The sequence below is a fragment of the Merops nubicus genome, unplaced genomic scaffold (assembly GCF_000691845.1).
Source record: "Merops nubicus isolate BGI_N331 unplaced genomic scaffold, ASM69184v1 scaffold15261, whole genome shotgun sequence".
Lineage (NCBI taxonomy): Eukaryota > Metazoa > Chordata > Aves > Coraciiformes > Meropidae > Merops > Merops nubicus.
This window is the reverse complement of record NW_008590378.1, coordinates 1-11,142: the sequence shown is the minus strand read 5'-3', so window position 1 is coordinate 11,142 and position 11,142 is coordinate 1. Positions and strand designations below refer to the sequence as shown.

The 11,142-nt window shown below is 47.4% G+C and overlaps 1 protein-coding gene across 1 annotated transcript; it reads right to left on the bottom strand.

Annotated features, from left to right (window-relative positions):
- Positions 1-4: 4 nt before the first annotated feature.
- GDF9 (growth differentiation factor 9) lies at positions 5-3,047 on the bottom strand (the record flags this gene model as incomplete). Its single annotated transcript, XM_008949930.1, is given in 3 exon segments — positions 5-741; positions 2,610-2,904; positions 2,907-3,047. Coding segments are annotated over 3 exon segments (1,173 nt in total), but the record flags the coding sequence as incomplete, so codon positions are not given.
- Between the last annotated feature and the right edge of the window lie 8,095 nt (positions 3,048-11,142).

Genomic DNA, 11,142 nt, shown 5'->3' with positions numbered 1-11,142 from the left:
GCGCCCGCGGGCACTCCCCCCGGCAGTACTGCGGGCTGTAGCGGTGCGGCGCCAGGATCCAGCGGTCCCACTTCAGCTGGCTGAAGCTGAGGCGGAACTCGCGGAGCTCGCACTCGTCCTGAGGGAAGAGAAAGCGTTGGAAGCGCTCGCTCAGGTTGTGAGGTGGGGGCGTCGCGGGGTGCTGAGGGGTCTCGGCTCGTCGACGCCGAGAGGCCCTTCTGCCCTGGGGGTGCTTTCTGGGGTCACTCGTAGGGTTGGTCCTTTCCCTGGGCTGCCCTGGGCTTTGCCTTCTGTGTCTGAGTGAGTTCCACCTGTGATACGCTCGCTCGCTGGTATCGTTCAGGTACAGGAGAAGAGAAGGGGGAACCAGTGCCACGTCGATGGGGTTTTCCAGGTCAGTGTTTCGTGGTGGATCACCCAGCAGACAAGTGACGTTCACGGCCATGTGAATGTTCCTCCTGTGAGTAGCAATCAGAGGCTGGAGGAAAGAAGTCACATCAATCTCCACCCACTTGCGTTTTCGGACTTCAAAGTGCAGGCTAAAAGCTACAGAGTGTGAAATGCTGGGACATACTTGGCTAGAAAAATCATGCTCCTTAACAGACAAACGGCACGTGCACGAAATGGAGGAAGAGACAGGGACTGATGTGTCAAAGGAGTAGAGCAGGACAGACTTGAGCAAGTGCTCTAGAGCAGTGACACGATCCAGGTTGAAGAGTAAATCCACCGAGTGAACGTCTCCTGAGGAGGGAAACAAAATGCATCTTAATTGTCCACCTAGACATCAATATCATCGTGCAGGAGAAGAGGCAATAATTCAGCAGAACAAACCAATTTAGATGCCCTGCATTACTTTCATTACATGGAATTTGTACTTTGTTCAGGGGCATAAGATTTAAAAATTAAGAAGTTGCTACAAAACAAAGAAAACCCATGATTTAAAGAGGTATTAGGATTCATTTTATAAAAAACAACACCAAAAAACCCAACCAAACAGTACAGGAAGAAGTTAGCAGATGTCTTGTCAGTGTTGATATGGGGAAACAGGATCTAGACACTCTAGATTATACAAGCCACGAAGTGAAATATCTAAAATTTTAAAGGTAACACTTCTGGAGCTTCTTAGCATTAACTCGAGTTACTCTTCATATTTCTTTTCTATTTAAATTTCTTAACCAGCAGCTGCCAGCAAGTCTGAGCAACAGCAAGGCAGAAATTTATTAGCACTGCTTAAAAAAAAAAAAGTTATCATTCTTTCCTAAGTGTCATTTTGCTTTTCTTTCATCAGAACCAAAGCTTCCAAATTACTTGGAATACACATTTATGTCTCATTCATCCTTACTGTAAGAGACACCACTCTTATCTTTTCCCCTGATGCCAACAGTTTTCTGGCATTCTTTGAATTTACTCCAATTCCCATCTGATTTGGAGGCTGATGAACCATTTCCTCACCCATTTTCCAGCTGTGGACATAGCCGGTGTTAAATCTGCTGCTTTTGTTACTCCTCAGCACTGCTTTTTTCCTGCACATTTGAAATTGTTCATTTTTGACCACAGAAAAGCATTAAGTGGTCTCTTCACACGTTCATAAGCCAAATAATCAGAGATCAGGTGCAGGCTCTGTAGACCTTGATAAATTTCCTACATTAATCTACAATCATGAATTTGAACAGCTTCAATAACTGTAGGAAATTGGCCCAGATTTGGGCTGCTACTTTAATTATTACTCCATTTAGGATGCCTAATAATGAGATTAACTGTTACATCGGAATATATTTCTGAATCAGATTATACTACGCCAGGAAATTTTAATCACAAACACTGGTTTATTTATTTTTAATTTCATTTTTCCATAGTGAATACTCATCTGGACATGCCTCTGGAGCTGCTGTCCCTGTGCACCAGCCTGATGTCTGTGTTTAGGGTTAAACACAAACAGGCCCAAGTCAGGAGAACTCCGATCGCTCGTCACGCCGTAGAACCAAAGGCCAAAGATTTCTACCTGCTCTTGGTGCCACCAGCCCACATTGAAGACAGCCACGACAGCATGGTGAGTTCAAAGTACCCAGCTGTCCCAGCTTCTCAGTCCTCAGCCTGATTTGGAAGCAATTCTACTCTTCCCTTTGGGATACTCACACATTGGGGGCATATTTCATCCCTGGCACATGCACAGGGCAAGGAGAAAAGTCCCCTTGCAGTGGGACTCTGGCAGTTTGTCACCAGTCTCTTTACAGTGTTCTGTGGCCTTGAAAAAAGCAAAACCAGCAGAAGGAAACATGATGCCCACTACACCTAACCCCTTTTTCCACTTTTCTTAGTTTACTTAGAACCAATGGCAGAGCTTACTCTGATTCCCAGCAAGATGAGTCAGGCTGAGAGATCAGCATCATCCTGAACAGCACCATTGGTGTGGCATTTCCCAGACCAGGGGAAGCCTGCCCCTAATGCCATCCAGGGAGGAGCAGGCTAGGAAAACCTCCTACAGCTTCAGAGAAGAGCCGTGAGGATTAAGGCAGCAACACCTCTGCAGAAAGGAGACACTCCTGTGCCACGCTGCAGGCAGAGAGCGGGTGGAACCCCCCCGTTTCTGGGGGTCACCCCGGACGTACCTTTCAGGAGACCCCGGGGGCGGTGCTTGCATTCGGAACACGGAGTGAAAAGTCGCACGGTGTTGTAGAGGTGGCTTTTGTTATCCTTCGGGATTCCCTCCTTGGTAGCAGACATCTTGTAGAGCCTCTTCATGTACCGAAGGGCTCTGGAGTCCGGCTGCAGCCTGGGGACCCGGCTTTCCCAGTCCTGGGGTCCCTGGTCCGACAGCACCTTGAGGAGGGGAGGGGGCAGGGCATAGCCACGGCTCCCTTGGGGCAGCCACAGCCGCGGGTTGGACTCGCTGGGCGACGCCCTCGAGCGGCGTCGGCAGCCCCCGACAGCTCGGAGGTGTTGCCAGAGACTCCACGGCCCCTGGGGCGGGGGGAGCACTGGACGCTGGAGGAGAGCCAGTGGAGGCAGCAGTAGAAGCACACACAAATCCTCCAAGCACGCTTCATGCTCTTTAGGGCTGCGGCCAAAAAATCGCCTCCCCTAAACCGTTCAAGGGAGAAAAAAAAGAGCATGTCAGCCCAATCCCTTATATAGGGTGCAGCTGTGGAGGCGGGGGGGAAGGTTTCAAGGTTTCTTTCTGATTAGAAACCAAAGAGAAAGATCTGCAGCTGGCCACAGAAACCACACGCTGGTTTGCACTTGGGCTGGAGCCTGGGCCCAGGAGAGCATTTTATAAGCAAAGCTCCTCTCCTGAGAGTTTAACCTTTTCCACATGGTGGATTGCAAACCCAGTGTGAGCAGCAGCCTCCAGAGGGAGCTGGGGAAACGAGGGAGCACCAGCTGGGCTGAATCCAGCTTTATTTGCAGAAATACAGCTAAAGCTGCATAGTGTTGCTCTTAGCAATGGTAACCTCATAAAGAGAAAAAAAGAGACTTTTTCTTTTAACGTATTTCTCACATTTCACTTCTCTGTAGACAGAATATCCACCTGAGAGAGAAGCAACTGAGGCTGTGGTACCATCAGATGTGTTTCCATTCCCTTCCAGCACGTCCTTCCCTCCAGTCTGAGGTAAGGCACCCAAAAAGCAGAGTGGGTTTTGAATCAGTCTGTGGAGTGTGCTCCAAAAGCCTCCAAATGGAGCAGGATTGGTGGCATTAGGGACGTGCACTTTTGTGCCTGAACAGAGCTAAAGGAATGGAGTTTAGTTTATTTAATTAGGAAATTAGGAGGGGGAAATCTGTTTTCCTGACAGTCAGTTTTAATTAGAGCTGTGTGATCAATAAGCTGGTGAAATGTCACCCAGAATCCAACTGTCACATCTTCAGGCTTCTCAGTGAGGGTTGCTTGTTCAGAGAGTGTCTAATTGATTTACCAAAAGGTTGGTGTGGTGTTCCTGGTTTGGGGCAGGGGGTTAATTCAGGAAACAGGCTATAATATGAAACAACATAACCTTTCCTGCTAGATTTCTGAAAGCTGATTTGGTTATGATAAGAGGGAGATACTGTCACTTCTAAGGTCAGCTGTGTTTAAGCTGTTCTGAGTGGGGTGATCTAGACCCTGGTTTATTTTGACAATAACTCCTTCAGTCAGGCATGCTTGCACCAAACCAGCTCCTGTGCTCCCTCCCTCGTGGGTGTGAATGAGTCCCACTTCACAGTCCTTTCTAACACATGGAACTACACTTCCTGCTGCTCCCTGGCAATTTAAGCTGCTCTTTAACCCTGCCCTCTTCCACTTTCCTGCTCTCTCCTTTGCACTGATTTTTGACGTTATCAGAACTTGTGGTGGGTCCAGGCAGGGAGCTGAAAGGGTAGGAAAATAATCCAACAAAAAGTGAATGTTTGCTTTACCTTCCTGAAACCACTGAACAAGCTGAGAACAATTAATCCTATCTGGGATAATTCAGGGCTCAACAGGACATGAGTGGTACTTCTGGGTGCTAGAGGCACCCAAAATCCTTGACTGGTATTCTGTATGAGCACCAAAATAACCTTACATGTTCTCCTGTGTGCACTGCATTGAAGAGGGTGTTCTTAAATATAAAAAGGTAGCTTGTGGAAGTTTTACTTAAGTAGAGTGATGAGTTCATAAAACAGGTGAAAGGATGTGGGGATTTTTAACTGTAGATTTAAACCTAGCCCTGACCTGCTCCTTTAGTGGCCTGATTGTAAAACTCAGCCACTTCTGCTAGCTGGCTTTTGGAAATCTAAGCTGAGAAGGTCCAAATATGTCCAACTTGAACCAAAGTATTGCTGAAGAGGCACCTTCACTGACTGCAACAACAGGGGGAGACCTGATGCAGACTGCCCTGTGGCTGGAAGCTGCTCCAGGGCTGCCTGGAGGGCCATGAGCACCACTGCTCCTCATCCTGTGGGCAGGCATGATGCTGATTAACATCCTGTGATGATCTGGGGTAGGGGAAGGTTTCATCTTCTCCACTTTCCTTCATCCTCATGTCCAGCTGGGTTAGATGCTGTGGAGGCTTTCAGAGGATCTTATGGCTGAATATTCACATTTGTAGTAACTGCTTGTTCTAGACCCAGAATCATTAAGGTTCTAGGAAAAGACCTTTAAGATCATCAAGTCCAACCATCAACCCAACACCACCATGACCACTAAACCATGTCCCAAAGTATCATATCTACTCATTTTTTGAACCCCTCCAGGGCCGGGGACTCCAGCCCCTCCCTGGGCAGCCTGGGCCAAAGCCTCACCTCTCTTTCAGTAAAGAAATTCTTCCTAATATGCAATCTAAACCTCCCCTGGCCTCACTTACACCCATTTCCTGTGGAGAAATGTTGAACAGGTCAGCTGGTTTCACTGGGGTGTGCTGACTACTTGTCCCTTTAGAAGATGTGATCCTTTTCAGTGCCCACACAGGGGTGAAATGCTCTGAGAGTAGGAATGGGGGGATTCTTAAGCTGCTGTCCTGCTTTGGGACAGAACAGAGCTGATTCTGTTCAATTGTTTCAACTTGTCAGCTAAAGTTCTTCTAATTAACTGCTCTGTCTGAAGCTAACAAGCCCTTCCATTGCCCCTCCCTTCTCCCTTCCTTCTTCTTCCTCACTTCTGCTGCTCCTGCAGTGCCTGGTGTCCAAGGAGGACTTCATCCATCCTGCCTTTGATCCTGAGCCCTGTGTTCCTGAACCCAGTTCCAGAATCCAGCTCCTGGAGCACTTACCTGAGTCCAGCCTGGGGGTTCTCCCCAGGGGCTGCTCCCCAGCTGGGGTGACAGTGACACAGTGCCATGGGGGGAGCTGGGATCAGTACTGGGTTTGTATAGATTCATACATATTCCATATTATTACTATTATCATTAGTGGTAGTATTAAAGCTGTTTTCTAATTGATAAGTCTCTCTCCTTTATTCCCTTCCTCTTCCCCTTCTGGGGGTGGGCAGAGGGGGTTAACAGAGAGCATCTCTTATGGTTCTGGGGGTGGCCCTGACCCCAAACCACAACACCAGGCTGGAACCTTAGAGTCTTCGGGCACTGTATTTATAACTTCAGGCAGTTCAGCAGCAGCTTCTGACAAACTGCTCTTCCTTTGCTCTGCCTGTGATGAAGAGGGAGCAAACTGGAGCTGATGTTGCCATGGATTTCTTCCTCTGGAAGCCAGTTCCCCTGAGCAGGTGAGTGCTCCAGCAGGGTCACAGCAATCCCTACGTGCAGAACTGAAGCTGAGTGACTTGCAGGGGAGTCAGGAGCTGCAGGAGGGAATGAAAGAGCAAAGAGAGAGCCCTGGCAGCCACACTCACTGCCAGAGCCAGTTTGTCACCCAAACTGGGACTTCTTACTGGGTTTCTCAAGGCCTGGACACGTTTGATGAAGAGTCATAAATTGCAGCTATTTTTGACTGAAGATTCTGGCATACCTACACTTGGAGGGAGCTGCAAATACAAGTGCACCAGCATCTAAGGTATTAAAAACTTGTTTAGTAAAACAAGACATTCAAGGAGATCAGTTTCATCCTATCTCTTTAAAATTCATCATTATTTGATGGCTTGAAAATCTCGTGGTTTATATATTGTAAATATTTATTCTCTCTTCTTTTAATCATTAGATTGTTGCAGCAGAAACTGTATTTCCCTTTTTTTTTCTTCTAGGAAACACTGAGTACCTAGTCTGTGCTACCATGAACTGCTGCTAATTTTTGAATCCCTATAAAGCAGAGCTGAAGGATGTGGAGCTGTGCCCTGTGGCTACATGAGGTGTGTCTGTTTCTGCAAGGGAGCCAAAGCATCAGCCACAGGTATAGTGGTTATACCCCAAAAAACAGTGTTCTCCTCTGGCTCACTGGGCTGCCTCAGTGGACTCTGAAATCCCAGAAGTATCAGGTGCTCTCTGCAGGGCCCCTTAATCATGTTGCACAACTCAGCTAGCTGCCCATGCAGAGTCACAGCCCCACCACCTGTCTGCTGTGCAGATGTGAGCCACAGCAAATTCTAACAATTTAAAGTTCCCTGCTACTTCTCATCACTTCTTCCTGCCATAAACCAACAAGATCAAGCAAATTCCTCTAAAGAACCAGTGCATATATAGACAGGTCATTGCCTGACAAGACAGAATCAGAACTAGAAGACCTCTGGACCACTGATGTTATGACTCCAGTGTAAACCAGATCTTTTTCAGCACTGATGGCAGCAGCCTATGCTCCTCAGCCCATTTTTATCTCCTTGATGATAACATCAGCAATCCTTTAAACTGATGGTAGCCAGAAGATCAGGCTCTGTTTGCCCCTCAGTTCCTAACTGCCTCCTTGTACCTCTTGTTGCAGTGTTCTCTACAGTCTAGGGGCTCATACCTGCCATTCCAGCTGTCCCTCACAGACACAGAGGATGAGACTTTTCCCATTTATCATATTTGTATTCTCACTTTCCTAGCTGAGAGGTCAACCTTCTTGAGGAGCTGGGGAAAGAACTGAAAAGTCCTAGGCATAGACACAAGCTGTGGCACTGGACAGTTCATTCATTCCTTTTTTTCTTGCAGACTACTTGTCCTGCTAGCTCTGCACCTTTGCCTTGTATCAAGTGTTTTCTTTATGTTTTAATTTATCATCACTTGATTATCTTTGTTTTCAGAACCCAGAAATTTCCCTAATGGAGCATGAGCCCAGTTCCCTGTGTGCTGCAGAAACATGGACTAAACTGCCCAGAGAGTTTCTAATCTACAAATAGGACAGAAGAAGGGACTTAGCATACAAACAGTTATTCTATATTTATTGGCCTCCCAGGAGAGCAGAGCTGTAGGGATCTAAAGGAGATTCTGAGAGAGCATTGCTGCTGCTTGCATCAGGGGCAGTGTGGTGATCTTGCTTGGGACTTTAACAGGAGAACAATAGAAGAGAGGCAGTCAGCAGAGTGCACTGGGATGTCCCTTACCTCCTAGGGCTGCTCTGGGGAGGAATGTCTGCAGGATCCTGAACCATTTGAGCAGTAGGGTGGTGCTAGTTCTGCAGGGATCTGAAATGGATGGACACAGCCAGGCACAGGGCCATGAGTGTGGCTGCACCTCAGCTGTTGTTGGGTGTCTGCAGGATATTGTGGTTCTAAGGAGGTAAGATGCCAGCAGTGAGGATGTGCTTCAGAAAGATGGTGAAGCACTGAGGTTTTTCCACAGTAATCAGGTTTTAGAACCTAAAATAATGCAAAACTTACAAGTTATTATTGTCTCAGTTCCTCAGGCAAAGGAAAAACCTGTATGAGGAGGATGTTCCCAGGGGGGCCTCTTCCTTTCTTTACATGCCCACTGAGGTCCCCAAAGTATCAGGATGAGGAAAGACCATTCCCTGGTGGTTGAATCCAGAGAGGAAGATGAGAAGGAGAAGGAGATGAGCTTTGTGGTGTGCCTGGCAGTGAGGAGCCCTCAGAAGATAAATACCCCTCCTCCTGGGTGCCTCCCCCTTGTTTTTTAGGCACCTTCTAATGGTGCCTAAAGTTAACATAGGTTGTAGCTACACTTTCATTGTTCACAAATGTTCTTTGTTGCTGTCTGTGTTCTATGTTGCTATCTAGAGATGATCCAACACTCAGTTTAGTTCTTCTACATGGAGTTTCTAGATTTATGAAAACAGCATTTTACTGAACATTTTCATACCTCATTCTATGCTGGATTAGGATATTCTGACCAAAAGTGAAACCTCATCTCCAGTTTATTGTACTATTTATATGTCAATAAAAGTGAGTAACTCTTCCAAGCATTATGAAATATTAGCAGATAGATGGCACAGCTTGGTCTGAGCGTGGAGTTTGCTGCACAAAGACACAGCAGTGGATACAGACATAAGGGATGCAGAGGAAGGCTGTGCCAGGCTGGGATCCTGGCACATTCTGAGCTCCTGCTGCCATCCCCGTGGGCACGTTGCCTTCACATTATCATATGTGGCACTGCTGTCCACTGACCATGTCCCCACGCTGAGGAGAAGTGACCTTGTACAACTGGAATGAATAAATGTTCTTGACAGGGCAATCAGTGGGTTGGTTCATTTAGTACCTGAGTGTAGTGGCTTAACAGGCAGCCACGTGAGAAAAATTCTGCTTCATCCTGTTGTGAGAACAGATGATGAGCAAAGAGCAACCCAAGAACTTCCCTTGGCCACTAAAAGCCAGCCTGGTTCTCCTTCCCTGCAGGGCTGCTGGTGGCCACGTGGGTTTGGGAGAAGTGTCTTTGTCAAACCTCTTCAGCTCCACTGGCACGAGGGTACCTGCCCCTGGAGTGCTTGCTGAGAGCTCCTTCCTAGCAAGAGTTTGGTTTACAGCTCATTCACACCTTAATTTCCATCATCCCCCTGATGGCTGGGGAGGAATGTAGATCATGGCTGCTAAAGTCTGACACAATTCTACCTGCTAAGCAAACCTCACAGGGCAAACCAGTGGCTTTCTCCTTGTTGTCATCAGATATTCTTTAAAAAAATAATGAAAGCTTGTTCTCTGAGCAGAGACAAGAGCTGCAGAAATGGCTACAGCAGGCAGCAGAGCCAGGTCCTGCAGGGCCCCTCCACACAGGGCCAGCTCCTCTTGGGGTGGGTTTGGGCTGTGCAGCCTCTGAGAGGCACAGAGTTCAAACAGAGAAGTTACAGGTCTGATACCCACTGACTGCAAAGAGGGAAATCTTTGGAAAGCTGTCACAGGGGAATTTTTGTGTGTGCTTACAAACATGACAGCCCCTGGGCAGCCTGGGTGAGGCAGTCTTTTAATATAGTTAAGTTTTTACTGAGATAAAACTTGTGAAGTTAATGAGCAGAGCTGCCATGTGTTTGCAGGTGCTGTTCCTGTTGCAGGGAGGAGCTCTGCAGGCAGCCACCAAACACAGCTCCCAGGTCCCATTTCAGGAGACACTGAGTGCAGTATGAGGGCTACAGCTCTCAGAGGTGGGTGTTGCTTTTTCCCTTTCACCTTTTGGCCTTTTTTGGTGTGTTGGGGGAATAGTTTTCACCTGGCCTGGGAGCTGGGTGACCCCTTCCCCAGCTGCACACTCAGTAGGAAGCTGTGGGGCAGGCTAGGGTGTAGGCTTTGGGGAGGAGGAAGGTTGGAGGTGCTGACCTGCTGCTTTGAGAGCATCTTCAAGGTAGTGTAGCCTGGGTCTAAGGGGAAGTTACACAGTGCTGTAGTCAGGGATGTTTTAACTGCTGTGTTTGTCTAGAAAGGCTCAGTGAAAAAAAATGTAAATAAGGAGGAAGGGCTGAGGTTTGGTTGTGGCTTTGGTTTTTTCTCCACTCCTCTTCATGCAGGCAGGGCTGCAGGAGTTCTCTCCATTCCCTTGTTACAGCAGGGAGAAAGAAAATATTTGCAACTAAGTATTTTTAAAACTAGGGTCTTATATTGGATATTCTTCCTCTTGCCAGGTGTGGAAAGCTGTTTGCTAAACTGTTACTATTTCTTTCAGCTTTCCTGCTGTATTTTCCTGCCTGCAAAGCTCTTGTTCCTAAGCTGGAGAGCAAAGAAAACCCCTGAAGAATAAAAATGTTGAGAACTGGAGAGCCTGCTGCTGTTGCCTCCAAGCTCACCTCAGACCCTGCCCAGAGCAGGAACAGTGTACCAGCTGTGGGGCTTTTTGTTTGTTTGAAGAAATGTTTTTATTGCTCCTAACTAAATTAACAGTTGTGGCTGTTCTTGCAGCATCTCTGCCATAGGGTGCAGTTGTGGCTGTAAGGTATGAGTCAGGAAACTGCTTTTCATTTGGTTGGGGTCATGTTTATTTTGCAGTACTATCAGATCTGGTTAAGATGCAAGTCCTTGTGTGACCCTTAGTGAGAAAACTAGTAAACTCTACTTCAGCTGCTTAAAATTGCAGGAAAATTAATTCCAGGATGATCTCTGTTCCAGTCTCTCTGTTCTCAGGCTTCATAGCTGGGTACACTGCAGGTCTGTGGTGATGTGTTAGCTTTATGGCTGTACTCAATGATCTTAAGGAGTTTTTCTAACCCCAGGGACTATGATTCCATCCTGTGAGCTGTTCCTGTGCCTTGGAGACCTTGGCTGGCAGAGAGACCTGGACTGTTGCAGTGATGTGTGAGGAGGTGGGTGGTTTTGTTCTGCCTGGTGTTTGTGGGGCTTTCCTCCTTTCATAGCATCACAGGCTGGTCTGGGTTGGAAGGGACCTT